The 22321-nt window shown below is 34.3% G+C and overlaps 1 protein-coding gene across 4 annotated transcripts; it reads left to right on the plus strand.

Annotated features, from left to right (window-relative positions):
• Window positions 1-734: 734 nt before the first annotated feature.
• LOC106053169 (uncharacterized) lies at window positions 735-21028 on the plus strand. Of its 4 annotated transcripts, none has more exons than XM_056023999.1 (9): window positions 735-829; window positions 6288-6463; window positions 6646-6923; window positions 9527-9776; window positions 9947-10029; window positions 14663-14740; window positions 15254-15331; window positions 15975-16067; window positions 16254-21028. In XM_056023999.1, exons 2-9 carry the CDS (start codon window positions 6289-6291, stop codon window positions 17487-17489), a joined length of 2271 nt encoding a protein of 756 aa, XP_055879974.1. In that variant the 5' UTR covers window positions 735-829; window position 6288; the 3' UTR covers window positions 17490-21028. The 4 variants fall into 4 exon arrangements, with proteins under 4 accessions (XP_055879974.1, XP_055879976.1, XP_055879977.1 ...); XM_056024000.1 differs by having other exon boundaries at window positions 753-829; window positions 6252-6463; XM_056024001.1 differs by lacking the exon at window positions 15254-15331.
• Window positions 21029-22321: the final 1293 nt, after the last annotated feature.

Here is a 22321-nt window from a genome sequence, read left to right on the forward strand (position 1 = left end):
ATTGGCGTCCCTAATCAAGATACACCATCTCTTCGTTTGGGCTGTAAGGCATAACTAGGAATTTTCCATCGTTTGGGGGCCCGGGGGACTTGACACTCAATTGGGGGCCCCCCTCAAGTGGGGACCCGGGGGATTTTCAAATTATCCCCCCCCCACCCACCCTAGTTACGCCACTGGAGGCGTGCTAGGTTAAATAGCTTTCCATCGGATCTACTGTTGATTTATTTTTCAGGTATTTAAAAGCGCTGGTGAGTACAACTGAAAAGAAGATGTCAAATAGTGTTGGAGACAGAATCCAGCGTCACCCTTTTTTGTAAATTGTTTCTGTTTGAATCATTCAATTCCTTGCCGCTTGCTCTCACCACAAGCTTAGCAGTTCGTGAAGTGGCTTGATAGAGCCTGAATGGTTTCTGCAGTAATACCATCTCCTCTTAGTGCTTTCCCGTGTGCAAGCATGTCCATTGCTGTGCTCAGTTCCTTTACCGAGGGCGTTCGTCTAATTCGTTCAAAATTGAAAGTAATGTGAAGTTAGACAAAGCAGTTGGTGAGATTTTTAAGAAAAGTAGATAGGCCTATATATAGTAAAATCTACTGAATCAGTACTGATATTGATCTAAATGTTAACAAGGGGTGGTAACTTTAGAAGAATTAAACATGATTATTGTAGTAGCGCCACCTTGCGGGGATTCCCCGTAAACCATTTCCGCCATATTATTATTTTAATAGTAACCATGATAATGGCTTATTTATAACAAGTGTAAATACTAATACAGACTATTGTGTTGATTATTTTGACTTTTTTCTTGTTTATTTAACGGATATATGCATGGTAAGTAGATATAGAATCAATAGATTTCTGAGATCAAACATTGAAACACAGTGAATAGACGTGGTCGGAGTGTGACAGTTGAGTTGAGTCATGAGTGAGTCTATTGAGTGTCAGTGTCACTGTCAGGACAGTCAGTCTGAGTCAGTGAGTTGAGTGAGTCACACTCACAGTCAGACGAGTAGATCTAGAAATAGAATAGATCTAGAATAATCTACTTTATCTATCTAGATAGATCTAGTCACTTAGGTCACTCACACTGAGTCACACACTGACACAGTCTCCGACTCAGTCACAGTGACAGTGAGTTGAGTAACTAACTTTAGTCAAGAGTCAAGTGACTGAAGTGAGTGAGTCTTGACTTGAGTGATTGAGTTTGAGTCTGAAAGATTGAGTGATGAGTGTGTCACTTCACTTGACTTGTCACAGTGAGACACTGTGAGGACTGTTAGTGTTTCTGTTTGACTTTTGACTCACTGTCACTGTGAGTGTGACTGTCAGTGTCACAGACAGTGACAATGCCTTGAATGAGTATGAGTACTATCACTACTACTATGACTCTGTCTGTGAGTAGTCTGAAAGACTGAGTCAGAGTGAGTCTGAGTGTCCACAGACAAAAGACTCACAAGTCGACAAGACAAGTGACTCAGGTGTATTTTGAATTGTCTTTAGTTCTTTAGTTTTAGTGTCTAGATCAGTGGTCTTCAACCTATTTTGGCCTACCGCCCCCTTTTCGATTTTTTTCTTTAAAAAAAATCCGCCAGCGCCCCCCTCTAAGAAAAACACTTATAAAGAAGCATGAGAAGGCAAATTTGAACAAAATATCATCTATCTATTAATGTTGTCAATATCCCGCTTAAGAGACGACTGCGTGCCAAAAGCGATTGTTGTGAACTCCTTGGTCTATGACTGACGAGCTTTAAGAAGAACTGAGTTACAAAGGTGCCCCCTCCCCCGTGAGCGCTATAAAGATTTATTCAGGCGCCATTTTGCTCTCACTGGCATAGAGAAAAGTACCTGGCAGCAGATAGCCTCTGAAAGAAACAGTTCGAGAGCTCTTACAAAAACTGCGGGACAAACATTTGATACTCAAAGAAACGCCATTATTGAAGACAGGCGCAAAAGAAGGAAAGAAAACTTAAATAGAACACCAGCATACAACGGCTTTGTCTGCATAAAATTCGGGAAAATATGTAGGTCGCAGTTGGGTTTGCATAGTTATGTGAAACACTGGACTCAGTCATAATCTTCGGAATTAAAGGCAAAAACAGCCAATATTATCATTATACAAAAAATTATGTCAAATAACAGAATTCAAATCCTAAGAATAGTCTCCGTTTAAATTTTTGAATATTAGGGCCTACTGTTTTTTGGTTTAATTGTAAATTTAGTTTCATTTTTTAATATAAATATTATTATTGCTGAATTCACTACAAAATGAAATTAAGCTAATGGGAACCTTGTGCCCCATGCAGTCTGACAATATTAGAAATTTCAAGCTTTAAATTAGCCAAAACAAGGCGAAGGTCTCCTCTAATGGCTACATCCAGTCTATTTCTTTGCTTATTCATTAAGTTTATTAAGCACTGAATCTATTGTTGTAACTCTAGGTTAGGCACTCAACGAATAGGCATGCAACTCAACACAGTGTAACAGGAAATAAAGACAGGTGTTTATTCACTAGGACAAACACATAGCATCCTTCAGCTTCCTCAGAGTCTTTCTACTAATTTACCAGTCCTTTAGACAGCAACCCGAATGTGGACCAACGACAGCCTTCCCCGCTTCGCTCCATGTCCCTTCTACAATCTTCAGGCAGCACCAAAAGCTGGCTTCTTAGTTTCCAAACATTCAGACTCTTCACAATCCCTGATGCAATGTTATTCTCTCCGTTCTAGTCTCTTCCTGTTTACGTTCACTAGTGCGCTAGTGCACACCTCAAGCACTGGTGCAAGGCAGGGTTACAACACTATGTTAACAATGTATGTTTACTGAAAAGCCAATTTCGACCACAGTTTTGGAATTTTACTGAAACATTTAAATGCAGCCACATCTCTGTTGTGCCTCCAGGGACGTAGCTAGGAATATCCCTCGTTTGGGGGCCAGGGGGCTTGACATCTTTGGGGGCGGCTGCATTTTGCGTAATATTTAATTTAATTAATAAAAAAAGCACTAATTGCCCCAACCCCCTTTTTGAATGGAGACCCGGGGGATATTCAAATCCCCCCTCCCCCCACCCTAGCTACGCCACTGTGTGCCTCCTATGTTTACATTCTTTTTACTGAAGACATAGTTTTGTAAATCTATTTTTTCATGCAACTAAATTTAAACATCAGTAACAGATGTTTAATAATTGTCATTTAAATATACATATTTTAAATTTTAGAAGCGAATCTTAATTTCTTCATAGAGCATTGTTATGTGAATTGCATAGATATCGGTGTCCTTGGGCAGTAATTCATTTGTCAACAAACAAGTTATGTGAGATTCTAAAACTCTGTAAAATAGATTTAATATCTCGATAAAAGAGAAAATGATATTATCAATAAAAGTTAATCTCTTTCCTAGCAGTGGGAGGTTCGTTTCATTCATTTGTGTTAGATGCCTTCCATGTAAAACATTTTTTTTTAGCCTTCAAGTCATCGCCAACCGTTGAATCTTCCCGTTTCTCAAAAACAAAAATTCTTTAAGAGTTAAAAAAAAACGAGCCATAACAAATAACAAACTCCTTTCGAAATCCAGCGAACTTCAGTTTACAACAAGAGTCTAACACAGTCTAACATCTTTTTCATTATTTGTTTCACAAAGATGTTGAAAGATGCGCTTATTTTCGGCATGGGTTTGTATTTTATTTACAGTTTTATAATGATTCAAATAGAAATGAAATTGCGGGCTAAACTTTTCTTGTGTATTATAACAATGTGAATAGTAAATAGATTTGTTCTTTATTCTATATTACATATGAAGTCATTGTAGCGTCCAACCACTGATGGTTTCCTATATGTTCTCATACGCTACATAACTAGACAATTTTGAAATAATATTTCATCTCTAACAGAAAAAAAGTCTTTTTGTGTTACATATGTTTTAAAATAAATTTAGTTTTTAATCAATTTTTCAACAATATCATAAGAATTTTTAAAAAGCTATGCATTTTTTCTAAGAAGCCATTAAAACATATCCTGCTTTGCCGTTTTTTGTTTTTAATATTGTTTTAATAGTAGATTTCTATAATTGTTCATGAATATTCTTAAATTATTTTTGGACATCGCTATATGTTCTTGAAGCCGACTTGATTTCATAACCTCATCTGAAAATGCCATCAAAGTAGAACTTACTTTTTTTCTAGTGGCAATTCACTAAATCTCATGGAAATATTACATGACATACCAGTGAGTTTTCGTAACAACATTTTATCAATGTTTTTTGTTTTTAAAAAGATAAATTATTCTATTAAATGTTACCTTTAATGTATTTGCAATTAACATTTACATATCAATATATTAACATATGTAGATACAATAAACTATAATCTAAACGGCGTATTACCTACTTTATTTATCAAATCTTAAACGTTTATACGCGCGGATCCAAGGACAATAAATACTCTCCATTCATAGCAAAAAGAGTAAGAATTTAAAAATAGAAAATGGGATTCCCGAACTCAATTTCTAACGCTGTTTCTGTTCTTAATTTAGAAGCAAGTTAACTATAATTTGTCTATATTTAGTTTCCCAGCTTTAATGTTTAAGAATTTTAAAATTTGTTTTGTTTCAGAGCACCTTTAGTTTCTTCTTTCGGCCTTTATGCCGAGCGCCCCCTTACCACCCCATTTTGTGCCCAGCGCCCCCCTACCGCCCCTTTGGCTCTCAGCGCCCCCCAAAATCTTGAAAACGCCCCCTAGGGGGCGATATCGCCCCCGTTGAAGACCACTGGTCTAGATTCTAGATCTATGTTTTTCTAGTATGATGATCATGATTGTGAATATGTAAAAATTGTTACTCAAGAGTCAAAGACAAAGTTAAAAGTAGACAGTAGTCTCAGATGTCTCTGTAGATTTAAATTGAGAGGTAGAACAGATTAGATTTGATTAGATCTAGAATCATCTAGATCTAGCATATATTCTAGAATCTAGTCTAAGGGTCAGTAAAGATCAATCAACTTATTTAGTCTACACTCTAGATCTAGCTAGATTAGTCTAGCTAGAGTCTAGAACTCTAGATCTAGATTCTAGAATACTCTAGACCTAGAAATCTAGATTCTAGAATACTCTAGAAAAGTAGAGATTCTAGATCAGATCTACTAGACCTAGAATTAAAATTAGAATTAATTAGATATATCTAGACTCTTATCTTATCTTATATAATACAGACGTTACTTCAAAAAAGAAGATGATTACGTCCTATGCGTCATGCATTTAGTCATGCATATTAACCAATGACTTAAATTCTGCCAAGTCATTAGCAATCTAGATATTTTATTGAGTAGAGACAAATCTAATAATTAGACTAGTAAACTCTAGTGTAGATATGTAATAGTAATGTTTATTATTAATATTCTAATCATTATCAACCAATCTATAGTCTATAGATATCAGTATTATATATCTAGAATAATCTAATCTAGTTCTAGTCTAGACTACTCTAGATTTAGTTTTAGATCTGTATATCTAGTTCTAGTCAAAATGACTCAAACTCAAAGGCTTGGTTAAAAAAAATAACAAAACTTGGTTTGACGAAGCTGCTAAGTCACCCTAAGCCTAAGTGGATCTAGAAATATATAGAGTAAAGCTACCATATAATGGACCCCCCTCCCTCCCCTTTTGTATATATATACTGTACCATATTGGACATCTCATCATATTTTTATTTTAATGCTTCTTTATTTTGATAGTTATTACAGTAATACTGTGGTATTATGTTGCACGATCCATTTTTCTAATTTTAACACATTTAGTTTTGTATTCAAGTGCAGGATAGTTTTCCTGCTAGTATGAAAGCGTGTTATTTTGACCTCATAAACATGAATGGGGGTGCTTCTGGTACTAAGGCTACAGTATAGCCCCATGGTTTGATAGGGTTTACCATTTTTAGAAAATGCTACAATGTCAAACAATTTTTTGTTATTTTGAGTGTTCATTTTTTTATGCATTGTTTTCTTTAATGTTCAAAGCAAAAATAAACATAATCAGTACATTTTTTAGATTTTAAATGACAACAAAACACACAAGCAATTTATAAGTACATGTTTATTAAACATTATTTTGACAAAAAAAAACAAACGATATTTTTTGTGTGCAAATTAAAAAAATATTTTTCCCATATTAACTTCCCTTTAACCCAAAAATAGTTTATATTAAGTATGCTCTCCCCTGCCATTGCTAAATCTATAGATAGCATTGACTTTGCCCTAAATTTTGAACTAGGTCATGTTGTTACTTGATATTTTGTAACTTGCTCAGAATGGAGTGGGAGTCTCAACGTCCAAGTGCACCATCCACTCCGTCCAGTATGTCAAGTCAGTCAACTAGCAACAGTACAGTCAGAAACGATAAAATACCTGCTCTCAAACAGATATCTCCTAGTCCATCTGTATCAACTCTGTCAAAATTAACTGATGATGAACTTAGAAGAAAAGGTCAGTACCAAATATTCATTTATTTGTCTTTTATTTGCCCTGGAATTTTTCAATCAAATAAAAGTTAATAACAATCTTGAAACAGCTATTGAGAAACATTTATATATAGAAAAATTAAATAAGCATTCTTAATTTTTTTTTTTCGGTCCTATTGATAATTAAAATTTATGTATAATTCATAGGTATTGAAGATTTAATCCGCATACTAAGAAGAATTGAAGGTGATTATAAGACTCTTCTGAGTGAACATGGAAATATTGTTAAAGATGTAAACAGAAGATTCCAAATTTTTGTTTTGGAGTTACGAGGCTTAAAAGAGGTAAATCAGAAGCTGCAGGATGATAATCAAGAGCTTCGTGATTTGTGCTGTTTCTTAGATGATGACAGGCAACGAGGTCGTAAACTGGCACGTGAATGGCAGCGATTTGGCAGATATACTGCTAGTGTCATGAGGAGTGAAGTAAGTTGAAAATAACAATTTCAAAATGCATGGCTACAAACAAATACATATAATTTTTTTCATTACTCAAAGTTACATTTAGAACTAATATCTATATTTTATCTTTTTTTCTTTTTTTTATGAAATATTTGGTATGGCTTGTAGTTCAGACATGCATATCTTTAACATTTTTAGAATTCACAAAATCACAACAACAAAAAAATAATAATAATTTGTGCTGAAAAGGTTCTATTTTGTTCTACTAAGTTGTCATTTTGACCAAAAAAATTATTTACAGACAATATTTTCATTGTTTTAAAATAGTATAAGAGAAATTACTTTGTTTTCCTTTAAGAGAAATTACTTTGTTTTCCATTTCTGGATTAGTTCATGCATAGTTCAATTATCTAGATTCAGAGTATTCAGAGTATGTTCAACTAAGCAATAATTCTCCAATCATTTATTTAATAAAGCCAAACAATTGGATCCTGGCAGTGCTCTTTGCACACAAATTCTTAGAATTAAAATTGACTTTTTGGAAATTCATTACTCAAAGAAAAAAATATTAAAACTAATAGTGAAACAGATTATAGATCTACTTTTTAAATAGTATCTATAGATCAAAATCTGAATTCTTATTTAGATCGAGACCCCTATCATTATAGTCAATCTAGATTAAAATATTTAGATATTCTAGATTTATAATCTTGAATTAAGAACTATTAATAGTAAATAGATTTAATGTACTTCTGTGCTGTGTACAAAATGTTCCCATCATATCTAAATGAAGGCAGCTACATAGGAAACTTCTACATCTATATCTTTCAACTAATTGACTTAAATGTGATGCTTAAGTTATAGCTCTTATAATAGTTTAAAATTTTATAGATCTATAATCTAAAATCTAATCCAGGGGTGGGCAAATTATGGACAGCGGGCCACATGCGGCCCGCCAGAGTATTTTATGCTTCCCGCGAACACCTACAGATGTGCCCACAGATTCTTATCTCTTATGATGAAGAGTCTAAAAAACATTGTTTCTGCATGTCATTCTAAAAAGTTTAAAACAAATGAAGATTATGCTTGTTTGCAATATTTCCAACCATTTAGTCAAATACATAAACTCAGGCCAGTATTTATTCAATGCTATGAAGAACTGTGTTGAAAGTGTTGAGTTGGCTTGGAACAAGATGGCAAGTGTGACAACTTATGGAGCCCGTGCTTTGAATTAGTAAAGCGTTTTTTTTTATAAAATAAATTAAAGAACAATATCCCAACTATTAACTCTACATGGGAAAGTTTGCACAAAACTGCATGGAATGACAAACATGTTATTGACCCAATTATCAGCGATCAAACTTATCAGAGCTAGGGGATTTAACCACACGCAGTTCCGAGAAGTAGGCTACTTGAAGGTGTGAAAACAAAACATTTCGATGTTAGGTACCACAGTAGTGTCCTCTGGCTTAGCATGGGCAAGGTGTTGAGAAGATTATGGGATCTCAAGGAAGAAATTGTTATGTTCTTTGAGGGACATCGACTGTGACTTTTGTTACTAATACTTCTAATGAGGGGTGAAAGATGGACTTGATGTTTTTCATCGTCATCATATCAATGGGTTGCTTGCTCATGAAATGTATGTACATCTTTCCAAACAAAACCTTTCCATTTCTCCAGGCAAGCAAGTGAAAACAGGTTTAATCATTTTCCTTTGCTGAAAGGTTTCTAGTAAAATGGTTGAAAAGTACAAGACTTGTAAAATTTGCAATGCAAATTTTAAGACATCAAGATCTTGAAACCAGTTTTCAATATCCTCACTTCACCATTTAGTGCAGAAGCTTATTCAGCTCCAGACGAAATACCTCCAAGCAAATTATGACCTTCCACTGGAGTTTTATGGGTGCCAGAAGCTGTATTTCCACACTTTAAAAAAACTTGATGCTAAATTTGTACATTATTTGGGCTCACATAAATCGTGAACAAGCCTTTTTTGTTTGAAAAAAAAAACAAGTGTAAGACTAACTCGATGCTGACAGACTGTAATTTGACAGCTGTCACAAGGATAACAACTAGTTAGCTAGTTCCACCACAGTTCCAGAACATTATGCACAAGTGTAAAATTAAATATTTTTCATTATGTACAACAGTACAATAGAGTTATTGTGATGTAAAAAGGCAATAACAAAATTTAAAAAAATATTTGTTTCAGAAATTGTTAAATCTTGTTGTAATTCTTCAATTGGTAGTGTAAAAAAAGATGTAAATGTTTAATACAGTATACATGTATATTTTCTAAGTTGTAAATACATATTATAGGCCTACATGTATGCGGCCCCCCATTCCTAAAAATCTTCTAATGCGGCCCTCGATAGAAAAAGGTTGCCCACCCCTGATCTAATCCATACTTGTTTCTTGTAGACTAACATTATTATTTATAGTTAAATTATTCTGCATGCAAAATTGTTATCTAACTTAGTTGCATACATGTTCTTTATTTGAGCCCAAAATTCCTCATTTTAAAAATGATTGTTTCTCACTATGAACCTTGAGCATGTCTGGTGGTTATTTGTTTGTTTTTTTATGAAAATTGCTGTAATTTTTATGTGACTTTCTATTATGTTAAGGTTGCTGTTTACCAAGAGAAGCTGAGAGAGCTAGAAAGCAGACAAACAGAACTGATAACTGAAAATGTGGAGCTCAAGGAGCTGTGCCTATTTCTTGACCAGGAACGGTTGCGTATGACAGGAGACAGAGATGAGGGAGATGGTAGCAGCAATGGAACAATAGCTGGGCATGAGGATGGTGTAGTTGCTATGGATACAAATGGCTCAACAACTCCTACTCCTGGCATTTCATCTTCAAATACCTATTCAAGTAATGTTTGCTTTCCTTAAGTCAATTGCATGTCTAAATTTGTTTTTTGTTGGAACTCTTTTGGTTAATTTCATATTTCATATGACTGTTGTTCTATTTAATATAGTACTAATAATTAACTTCATTTGTTACACTTTTAATTGAAAAAAACATTTGTTTAAACTTTGCAGCTTCAGGTTCAGTTGCCAATTATATTCGAGAACTTGAATTGAAAGTTCAAAGACTTGAGGAGGAGAAAAACCTTCTTACACAAGTAAAGACCTTTTTTTGTGTTTTTAGCTATTGCAAACCTTTAAAATAGATTAATTCAATGCAAAATTGTCAGAAGACAAAATGACTACCTTTGTAAACATTTTCTTTTACTGTATGATTTCAAAACTTCAGGTTAGTTAGTATGATTTTAAATACATATTGTTACAAATGACCAGTGACAGGAAGAGGTTAACGTGTGACCCCGACGAGATAACACAGCAGCGGGTGTTCCCTGGAATGTACATGTATAAACAGAGACAGGATGTGACGTGTCCTTACATGTTATTCCAAAAGGTACTAGCAATGTCCAGTGACAGATAGAGGTCACAACTTGTGACCCCGGCAAGATGACACTGCAGCCAATGTTTTCTGGAATCTACATGTATAAACAAAGACAGGATGTGACGTTTCCTCACGTGTTATTCCAGAGGATACTAGCCGTGTTTGTGCAACTTTTGACAAGCGATTAGGGACTCTATATAAGCCAGAGAGTTAATGTGAAAGTCAGTCGTGAGTGAGTCGTCGGTACTGTTGTCTACTGTGCGAGACAGTAGAAGAGAGATGTGTACGACTCGATGCAAGTTAACTAGGGTAGAGTTAACTGGAGTGGACTACTGTCGTTAAAGTCTATACAGCGAACTACAGTGGACTTGAGCCGTTACAGTCGATACAGTCGATGTAAGACGTGTGCGGCTCTGATTCGGTAGACTTTGAGTACGACTTGGTTCAGCTTTGGGAGACCTGGAGTGACACTGGGAAGTGTGTCGTTGGTCTGTTCTGTGGAATACGGCTCGATGCAAGTTGAGAAGACATGAATTGCAACGAAGTGAAGAGATAAATTGCAACGAAGTATAGCTAACTGTAAACTGACAGATATTGTACAGTCTTCTACGCTACATGTTACAGTAACAAATTGTTAGAGTTAATAGTCAATAAAGTTATGTGAAGCTGAGAGTTTAGTTGTCAAGTTCTTTGCAATGTTTTTATTTGTGTGCCAACTAATACATCTAGCCAGAAGATTCAGAAATACGTAACAATTGGTGTCAGAAGTGGGATCTTTCTGGCTAGAATGTGTTCCATCAAACTTCTTATTGAACTTGACATGAAAGAACTTAGACAAGAGCTTCGAGAAAGAGGTCTACAGCTTAACGGAAATAAGGAAACGCTAACAGCACGTCTCAGACAAGCCCTGTTGGAGGAAGATGAGAATCTGGACACTTGCCAATTTGAAATCAAACCTAATATGACGGAGCTCCTGAGAACTTTGCAATACAAAATGAACTCTGTGAAAGAGAGCATTAAGAAGATAGAATCAGAAATCAACACCCGATTTTCTTCATTTAACCAGTTGATTAAAACCATGAATGAGAATGAACAAATAGCTACCACGGCCAACAAGACAGAAGAACAAATAGAAGATCAAACGAGAATCATGATGATCGAGCTACTGAACACTCAGCAGTATCAGATTGAGTCGACTGATGAAAGAGCTACACCATTGATAAGCAGCGAACAAATATCCAACCAAGAATGTGGCGATACAGACAATTACGATAGGGATGCTGGTGATGGTTGTGCTGTCTGTGACTGTGATAGCAAACCAAACGAATGTGGCCCACAAGAATTGAAAAGAGACGGTAGCTGTTACTATTTCAACGAAAAGCAGAATGAGACCGCTGAAGAAACAATAGAAGAGACCTATAGTTTGACCAAAGCTTTAGCTATAGATATACCTGATATGAGTACCTCAACCAGCCAAACAGATCAAGACAACGTTGGGTCTGCGTCCAAGCCTGTTGCTGTGGGCCTTAAAGACTTCGTTCTATCTGCCAGTGTCTACGAGAGGAACTCGAAGCTGGATTATTGCACCCATGCGTTTGAAAAGAACTGTACGTACGTAGCTATGCAAGAAGACTGTGAATGCCAAGAAATACACCAACAAGCTCTAGACTTAACAGAAGCTTGTACTGCTATCAAGGTAGGCGTGAGAAGCCCTGGTGATAGTCAAGGAATTACAATAGAAACTGATGCTGAAGTTGATGGACCTTTGCACGTTGAATGTTATCAACCTGCCCCACAGTCGAGTCCTCCAGACTCGGATGAAGGCGATGACGTGTTTGACAACTTGCCTTCAAGTGGACTTGCAGCTCATTCGCAAAGCACCCATCGAAGAATAATGTTGAAGCAACTTGTTAGATCAACAGTCTTGATGACTACAGCTATGAAATGCAATACCTTCCTATGTGCTAAGTGGCTACCATCAGCATTGATCGACAAGAAAGCAAGACAACGACAACGACATCAACGCAACCAAAGAAATATCAAATGGAGGAGGTGGAGAAAGCGACACATGCAGAGTGCAACGTGGATGGCTCCAACAAGATCAAGATACAAAACACCCCTTCTCCCACTGATAGACCCCCACCTGCACTGATGAAACTCCATAGCCCATGTTGTTAGAAAACAAGCCCACCACTTCTCCCACTGATAGACCCCCACCTTTCACTAACGAAACTCCATAGCCCATGTTGTTAGAAAGATTCTGTCCGGAACCATCAGACCAAAGAAGAAAGCCTTACGAATCAGTTGAAAGTGTAAAGCCAGCGCAGCGTTGTACATGTTCTCATGTGAAGCCGCTAAATAATAATCTAAGAACATTCATGAGAATAGGGTTTATGAAGTATAACAGAGGTTTTCGAAGAACGATAATCAAGTTAGAAGCAAGAAGGACAGAACTAGTTTAAGATGTCAAAACTGTAGTGAGTAACTCTGCGATAGAACTGTACGAATAAAACTGTACGAGAAGATCAACCCAACAGGCATCGTACAAACCCAAAGTCAGTTGCTGTTGTTTAAAAGAAGAGCATGTGAGCATTGCTGTACTGTGATGAACCTGTGTATCTCTGAAGAAGCTCTGTAAAAAGATGCTGGAGAATGTAAAACTCAGCAAGTGAAGCACGAACTCGTTAGAATGCTGATGAATTTTCTCGACAAGAGTGCCCAATGTCGTCATCTGAAGATCGATGTTTCCATACCAAGATTGATGAAAACATTTGTGAGGACCTGCTGAAAAATGAGGATTTGGCTCCCATTCTTCTATGGAAAGAAGATGGACAACGGCCAGATTGAAAGAACATCTCTGAGAAGGGGGCAACCACCAAAGCTTCCTTCTTGAAAACGTCGATTGGTTTCTTCAGTATCGTGGTGAAATGGAATCTGTTCGGGACGAACAGATCTAAGAAGGGGGCAGTGTTACAAATGACCAGTGACAGGAAGAGGTTAACGTGTGACCCCGACGAGATAACACAGCAGCGGGTGTTCCCTGGAATGTACATGTATAAACAGAGATAGGATGTGACGTGTCCTTACATGTTATTCCAAAAGGTACTAGCAATGTCCAGTGACAGATAGAGGTCACAACTTGTGACCCCGGCAAGATGACACTGCAGCCAATGTTTTCTGGAATCTACATGTATAAACAAAGACAGGATGTGACGTTTCCTCACGTGTTATTCCAGAGGATACTAGCCGTGTTTATGCAACTTTTGACAAGCGATTAGGGACTCTATATAAGCAAGAGAGTTAATGTGAAAGTCAGTCGTGAGTGAGTCGTTTGTACTGTTGTCTACTGTGCGAGACAGTAGAAGAGAGATGTGTACGACTCGATGCAAGTTAACTAGGGTAGAGTTAACTGGAGTGGACTACTGTCGTTAAAGTCTATACAGCGAACTACAGTGGACTTGAGCCGTTACAGTCGATACAGTCGATGTAAGACGTGTGCGGCTCTGATTCGGTAGACTTTGAGTACGACTTGGTTCAGCTTTGGGAGACCTGGAGCGACACTGGGAAGTGTGTCGTTGGTCTGTTCTGTGGAATACGGCTCGATGCAAGTTGAGAAGACATGAATTGCAACGAAGTGAAGAGATGAATTGCAACGAAGTATAGCTAATTGTAAACTGACAGATATTGTACAGTCTTCTACGCTACATGTTACAGTAAAAAATTGTTAGAGTTAATAGTCAATAAAGTTATGTGAAGCTGAGAGTTTAGTTGTCAAGTTCTTTGCAATGTTTTTATTTGTGTGCCAACTAATACATCTAGCCAGAAGATTCAGAAATACGTAACAATATATATTAATTTTTCAGTGTATTGGGCTAAATCTATATATATGTATATATATATAATACATTAAAAAAACACTTAAGAACTACCATTTATATCATTGCTTTTAGGTAGACAATATGAAATGTCAAATATAACAAAGTAGAAATGTGTAAACATTTTTGATGTCATGACAAATAACTACTCTTTTGAAATTTTATTTAGTGCTTGTTTGCTTTTTAATCAGAAAATAATAATAGCTTTTCTGTGAAATAAAAAAAAGGCATCAGTATCTTTAAGTAGCGACTCCTAACATACATCTCCAATATTTCATGTAACTTTTTCTCTCAAAACTGTTTCCCAAATGAATTTAGCCATTATTACTTTTTATATGAAGTCTATAAATGTTGTTTTGTTTTTTTTTTATCCCCCCCTCCTTTTTTTCTTTTGTTCCAAAAAAAAAAAAGGCTTAAAAATCTTGCAATCCATTTTATTTTTTTTTTTACTAAAAGTAATGTGACTGATTTTTTCAGAGAGTGGATTTTATTGGTCCTGACTGGAGGCATGCATCTTCTGAAGTGGGAAACATGGCAGTATCTAATAATGACCCGGTGAGAATGTAGTGATAAATTAATGTTTGTGCTCCCATGTCTGCATATTTATTTTACAGATCAATTACAATTACGCTTGAACAATTTTTACAGATCAATTACAATTACGCTTGAACAAATATTCAGTTAATTTTAATTTCGGTCTGATTTGTTATCCTTGGAAATCCTGTTTTTCTCTTTATCAACCAATTATGGATAAATGGAAATAATAGAACTTTTTTTTTTAAACTGAAAGATATTCCTCTTGTGGTTGTTTGCATGTAATAATAGTTAATTCTGTTGTCTACTTAGACTTTATAATAATCTTCCAGATGAGATAAAAGTATGGAATAATAACATTTTCATTTTAAAAGAATTTGTTTTTGAAATACTAATTTGCTGAAATTAAAATAGATTTTGAAAAAGAGAGTTGCATGTAGGAATCTATGAGGTATAATAGCTGAAAACACTTTCCTTCAATCTGTTTTGCCTTCAGTGTATTTATTTAGTTTTTGTCCTTGTTGCATGTTGTAGTTGTTGCATGGGTCTGTGCCTGGTCATGTGAAGTCATCAGTCTCTAACAAGCCAGAAGCTGTTGTGCATGCTATGAAGGTTTGTGTGCAAAAATTGATAGAAACATTTTTAAAAAACAAAATAGAATGTTGAAATGTTAATATTGTTTTGTTTTTTTTATACACATTAAGAAATAGTTTATCATTATTCAATTATGATGGTTTAAATAATGATATGCTGTGACATTTAATTAAAATATATTTTTTAAAACTTAACTTTTTGTGATGAGAGCCAACTTTTTGTGATGAGAGCCCACAGAACAGTTGACAATAGTGAAGCTTTCAAAGTTAAATATTTGAATGAAAAAATTTTTCTTGATGCTTTTTTTTTTTTTTTTTTTGAAGGTTCAAATAACTAAGAACAATATATTTTGTACATAATTTATTTTAAATATTATTTAAAGGGGTGGCTTGATTTTTATTCTTATTTTCTGTCATAACTTAAACTGTTTTTTTTTTATAACTATTCTAATCAAAATTATTTCAAGAAAAAAATCAGTATCTCTTTCTAGATACTTAGCTCCATGGGCCATCATCATATAAATTTGGTTGCACATTTTGATATTTACAAATAAATTGATCAACATTTTTTTTATTTGTTTGACTGTCCCAGACCATAAGAGACTGTGTGTGTGTTTGTTGTAACACATTTGTTTTAGAGTAGAATTCCATGTTCTCTTTAGGTGCTTCAAGTTCATGAGGAGCTTGAAAAAATTCCTTACCAGGATGAAGATTTAGATGATCCAGAAAAAGCTATTGTTAGAGAAATGTGTAATGTGAGTCATAGATACAAATTTACATTGAAAAAGAAAGTTTTGTTATAATCTCTGCTAAACATTTTTTTCCTGCTTAAATTTAAACTTTTGTGCTGTTATTTTCATAACAGAAAGCATTTTCTTTTTTTTTTTAAGAGAATCCTACATGGACATTTTATTTACTATTTCTTTTTTGCTGTCTTCAAGGTTGTTTGGAGGAAGCTGGGAGATGTAGAGGATGTGGGTGCCTTCAATGAAACTTCAGAAAGTTTTCTAGATCCACCTTACACTTTAACTTCTCAGGAAAAAGCGAATGTAGCACCTGGGCAAAAGACACATCAGCAGCAGCCACAGATGGCAAGTACTCCCCTAACAGCTGCTATGAAGTCAGCTTTGTCAAGAAACCAGCAGGGATCAGGCACATCTAATCAAATCCCTTACTACCCTAACCCCACCAGACCACCCGAAAGGCAACCTCCTCCAGAGCAACTGTCCAGTCATTCATACCTTCAAAATCAGACAGAAACTGCTCATAGGGCCAGGGTGGACCATGGAAATAGTCAACATTTTCATGAAGAGCAAAAAATCCAAGAAAAATATTATTCTTCAAATATGCCACTGGATTCCAAAAATAAATCTGCCAGTCAGTTTTACCCTCCTAATCCTCCTCATTATTCAACATCGCAACCATCCTTGCCACGATATCAAGATGTAAATAAATTTCCTACTCAGCATGTTTCAGATCCTATCTCAAGAATACCTCACCATCCAGCCTCGTCTAAAAACTTAAATAAATCTGTTGATCCTGGGCACTGGAATGCAAGTCATGGTGATGCTTCTAATGCGGCCCCAATGCAACGAAATCAAAATGCACAAATGCAGGAACCATTCAATTATTCAAGGTACGGTGGTGGTGATTCCATTGATAATTATGAAAAACAATCTACTCTACACCAAAAGATGGGAATGAAATCAGAAAATATCAGGGATGAATTTGGGGGTCATTATAGCTCTTCCAATACACAAACTATTGTAGAAAATTTTTCAACAGACAATAGGAGCTCTTCAGAAAAAGAAGGTCAGATAAAAGTATCATCAAGGTCATACTCATCTTCCTCTGCACTAAATCAGCCAGTCCCTCAAAGTTCAAAAATGACTTCTGCATCACAATTGAATTTAAGGGGGCCGGCCGGATTCCGAGCATACCCACCTCAGCTAACTTCTATGCCCACACAACCTATTGCTTGGCAAGGGTCAGCTAGACCTCCAGACATAGGGAGAAGCAACTATGCACAGGAACCTCCAGCTAGAGCTGCTCCTTATTTGTCAGAACCGATGCCACAGACATCTGTTCCTACTATGCAAGCACGAGGTGTGACAACAAAGAAGTTTCAAGAGCAAGAGTGGAGGCAAACTTATCTAGATGATAGTGATACACTTTAATAGTGCTGCATAAAAGTTCTTACATTTCAACAAAGTATCTAAGTCTGCAAATATGCAGTACACTACAGATTAACTTCTTTAATGTTTAAATAATAATCTGTAAGCATTAAAAAAAAAACATACAAAAAAATTACAAACATACATACTCATAACAGTTATAAGACTCATTGAGTGAGCTGCATAGAAAAAAAATCTTTGATATTATGTTTTGTATATATGATGTTTTAATGAATGCATGGCAAGAACTTTTTTTTTACACTCTATTGACAATCAGTTTTGTTTAATGTAATGTGAGTCACTTGTGTTGTCAGACTTAGTGAGTCACTTGTGTTTTCAGACTTAGTGAGCCACTTGTCTTGTCAGACTTAGTGAGTCACATGTGTTGTCAGACTTAGTGAGTCACTTGTCTTGTCAGGCTTAGTGAGTCACTTGTGTTGTCAAGTCACTTGTGTTGTGTAAAGAAAATGTTGCAAGTTTCTGTATCTGTGGCCAGATCTTGTTTTTTGCCAACAAATGTCTGCTGGCTTAACTGGTGAAGGTCCTACAATGCAACTAAAATATTTCATCCACTGGAATTATATTTTGGTCTTTGATTCTACCACCAATTAATTTATTTGTCACCAGGACTGACTGTGTAGAACTACTTAAAACTTATCTTGCCTAATAAGTAACAAGGTATGATCAAGAAATGGTATCAGTGTTCATAAATTGTGCTCTATTGTTGTGAACATTTTCTTTTTACCTCCAAAATAAAGTGCCTTTTTTATCTACACCATCATTTATTTCTAAGATTATTCTTATAGATTGTGTAAATGATGCTAAAACATTACAGATTGAGATAGTATTAATATCCATAATATTTGTCTATGTTATGAAATCATTATCCAGACCACATTGGTTTGTTTTAAATTTGTTTGAAATGTATTGACATGACTTTCGATTTGCATTTCAAACTGATAATTATTTTTGTCAAGTTTAATTTTGCAAAAAATGATTCAGAGCTGTCACTTTGAGATGTTCATTTCGACATATAGGCATTAAGAATGATGCTAGTCACTGGACTGATATATTAGCCTTGTAATGAAAATATTTTATATACCAGTAAATTAGATTTTGTATGATATAGTAAAAACTACATTTTGTTGATGCACCTGCCCTACTAGTTTATGTTAGAGGCTTGTGAACTTTAATGATGTTAGTAGATTAGCTGAGGTGCCTCTTTTTGAATGTGTGAAGGAAATCTTATATTTCTAGTTGTAATTAACTATTGACATTTTTGGCATTTAAAATGTTCATCACCAATTGAACATTGTCAAGGTAAGAAATTAATTTAACACTATGATGCAAGTGCCATAAATGGCTGTAACTTAGTATTGTAATACTAAGCAGTATTCAATAATATTGACATCTTCGTTAAGAAAAATGATGCTTTGTTCAGAGGTGCCAGTCAACACATACATCCTCCTAAACACCATGCAATGAAGGATCTCATTTAATGTTATTTGTAATCTTTGTTTTACATTTAAACTAAAGATTTCTGGTTAACATCTATTCTTTTTTTATCATAGCTCATTAATGTAGTTTGTGATATAAAATTAAATACAATTTCTTGATTTTCAGCTATAATATCTACAGGAAGGGGCATAAACTATTCTTGTATTTTTAGCCCACCATTTCTGGCAGATATTCAATTTTTAAAACCAAAGTGGAAGGAAAGGAGGGAGTCAAAGAAAAAAATGTGGAGTGATAATTAGAATCTAAAAATTTGATTGTTATTTTAGTAGGAATCTGCAAAATTATAAAGAAACAAATACTATTTTTTACCTATTGCCTAACAAGAGATAAAAATAAGAGATATTTTCTAGGAAGAGTGCTGTATGCTAGCTCCAATGCTTAACATTTGCTACAAGTCTTTTAAAAAATGTCCCTCACATTGCAATGAGTAGATAGTAGATATATTTTATAGTTACTATTTTTTTTATAATTGGTTACAATAGACCAAAGATTACATGTACTGTAATAAATTTGATATTGAAAACAAAAATATGCTTACATACAACATTTTGTTAACATTATCATCTAACAAAATATACTATTAAGTGTTACTCATTGTAGATGTGTGTTTTTCTTTTGAACACGTTTTTGTTTAAGAGATATAGTATGATTTTTTTAAAAATCTAAGTGTATATACCTAACATGACAAGAGATAGCTGCCAACTTAAGTGCTATCATCCAGACTAAATAATTGTTGTTTTATATTAAAATCAATTTTCTTTTATAAATCAGAGTCCTTGCCATTAAATGGCAACTTAGGGTACCTAGTATTTTTTTTTGCCTGGGTGACCATGTATAACAATTACATTTGTTCAATTAATATTGTAAATATGTAAATACTGTAGATTATTAATTTGTCTGCAGTTGCTATATTGGTAGACTGCTTACGTACATGATATTGAATTCTACACAGTTATCCTGGTTTACATTGCTACAAGTAGGGATTACTCTATACTTTTGTCACTTGCAATCCATTTTCTATGGACTACAATTTTTAGGTCTACTTTAAGTTGAACCATCATTTCACTCAAATGCTATTAGTCATTTTTTTACATTGCAACTAAAACTCTGTAATTTGATGTAAACCACATATGTTCATTAGCAATAACATGTAGAATTGTTGAGATAGCCACCATTTTAGGAAGGCCTTATGGATTATATACCGAATATGCATTCAAGAAAGATGCAAGAATATTAGAATTATCCTTTTTACAGTATACACTGAATTGAATAAACATTGTTGATACTTAGTTGCCATATATACATTATTATAAATGTTGATTAATGTTTCAGTGTATCACAATGTCATTGTATCTATTTGAAAGTTGTTTTGATTTTGCAAATTTCCTAGTCCTATTGGTTTGTACTTGCTGTGTTGAACAATTGAAGTTAGTTTTTATACAAGCAATTTGGAATAAAAGTTGATAAAATTGTATTTGTTTGACATCAATGTATTACTATTAAAAAATGATATACTTAATTCTGAACTAAAACCTTCACATTTTTCTAAGTATAAAATCTTATTTTTAAAAAAGGGGGAAATAATTAAGACATGACAATAAGAAAATATTCTAAAATTCTTTTATTTAAAAAAAACGGTATAGCAAATCTCAAAGTAGAAAGAAAATTCTAAATCACAAAATCACCACACATCAAATTCATGAAAATATGTGTCCTCTTTCCATAGTCATTATAGCACAATTACATAACATAGAGAAAAAAGTTTCTATTTTTAATAAATTGAAATTCAGTATTAGCATTGCTTTACATAAATAACAGTATTAAAGTATATAATTTGATTTACTGTTTGCATTATAAATAGGCTATAAATAATCCCAAAGATAATACCCAACACAGCTACAAAATAATCAAAGATGGAAAGACAGGAGGTTTATAAAAGTAATTCTGGTTTTCTGAAATACCCTGTACTTACTTCAAGAAGTAAATGCAAATCAACATGAAAACTATAGTAGAGCATTAGACTCTCTGGATCACCCAATATATTTCATTGAGAAGAATAGCCCATGACAAAATTATAAGAGTTTTCACAACAGAGTTGCTATCTATACCAAACAGGTATCCAGTGACAAAATGCAGTTAGATTTTGTTATGGTCATTTTGTAAAACAATTTTTTTTAGTTTTTGTGACAAATTAGTTAAGTGAAAAATCAAATTTAATTATAAGGGAAAGACTATGAAGCAAAGTACATTTGAACAGAAGATTACAGTAAATGTAACATTCACTAATAAAAAACAATATACCAGTACTAAATGTTATTATTTATCTTATCACTAATGTGGTCTTCGACAGGCTTTTGGTTTAAATTGCTAATTATGACAACAATGTGAAAAGAAATACTGTTGCAGTTGAAAGTAGAAAATACAAGCAGAAAAGGAAATTTTTTTCCAATGAAATAATTTTTAAAATTAATAATGCTATTTTATTATAAATTAAAACAAACCAAGAAAAACAAAAAATACTTTAAAAAAAAAAAAAACTTATATTAAGTGAAATTGTATCAATTAGTTTGGATCAAATTAATTTTATTTGTAATAGATCTAGACTAACAATAATAAACTATAGGATAAGAAAATTTTTTACCAATTGTTTTTGTTTACTGCAATTTCATGCTTATCTTATCTTATATAATACAGACATTACTTCAAAAAAGATGATGATTGCGTCCTACGCGTCATGCATATTAACCAATGAAATAAATTCTGCCAAGTCACTGGTTATCCTGGCTAGCTCAGGCAACCCATTCCATGCCCTAATAGCACTAGGGAAGACAGAGTATTTTTAGCTTTCAGAATGTGGTATGATTCCTATCACTTGTCTTGACCAGTTGGGAAAAGGGGGGGGGGGGTGAAGAAAGAAAGAAAGGTATCTGGATGAAAGTTACTGTGATAGCTTTTTAACTGCATTTTATAAAACGTTGTACAACTTTGATTCAAGCTTTCTCAAGCCAATGCACTGTGCCAGCCAAGTGCTTATGAAATCAGAAGGTTACATACCTATCTATTATTAGTTTCAAAGTTTCAAACTTTTAAGCAACGACCTAACTCACTAAACAAAGTAATTACCAATAATTAATAAACTAACTGTTTAATTTTTTTAAAATTGATTCTTGTTTTGTCAAGTACAAGAAATGATAGGGCAAAATCTCAACTTGATCCGAGAAATGATATGTACAAAAATTGTACCAAACAGAAAAACAGAGTGTGTTGATTTTAGCTTTGTAAAAATATTGGTATCATTTCATAGATACAGGCACTGT

Source organism: Biomphalaria glabrata, chromosome 3 (genome assembly GCF_947242115.1).
Source record: "Biomphalaria glabrata chromosome 3, xgBioGlab47.1, whole genome shotgun sequence".
NCBI classification, from domain to species: Eukaryota; Metazoa; Mollusca; class Gastropoda; family Planorbidae; genus Biomphalaria; species Biomphalaria glabrata.

Coding starts and splice junctions, on each gene's coding strand:
- LOC106053169 (XM_056023999.1), top strand. CDS start 6,289: ATGGAGTGGGAGTCTCAACGTCCAAGTGCACCATCCACTCCGTCCAGT. Junction 6,464..6,645: donor TGATGAACTTAGAAGAAAAG/GTCAGTACCAAA, acceptor TATAATTCATAG/GTATTGAAGATTTAATCCGC. Junction 9,777..9,946: donor ATCTTCAAATACCTATTCAA/GTAATGTTTGCT, acceptor TAAACTTTGCAG/CTTCAGGTTCAGTTGCCAAT.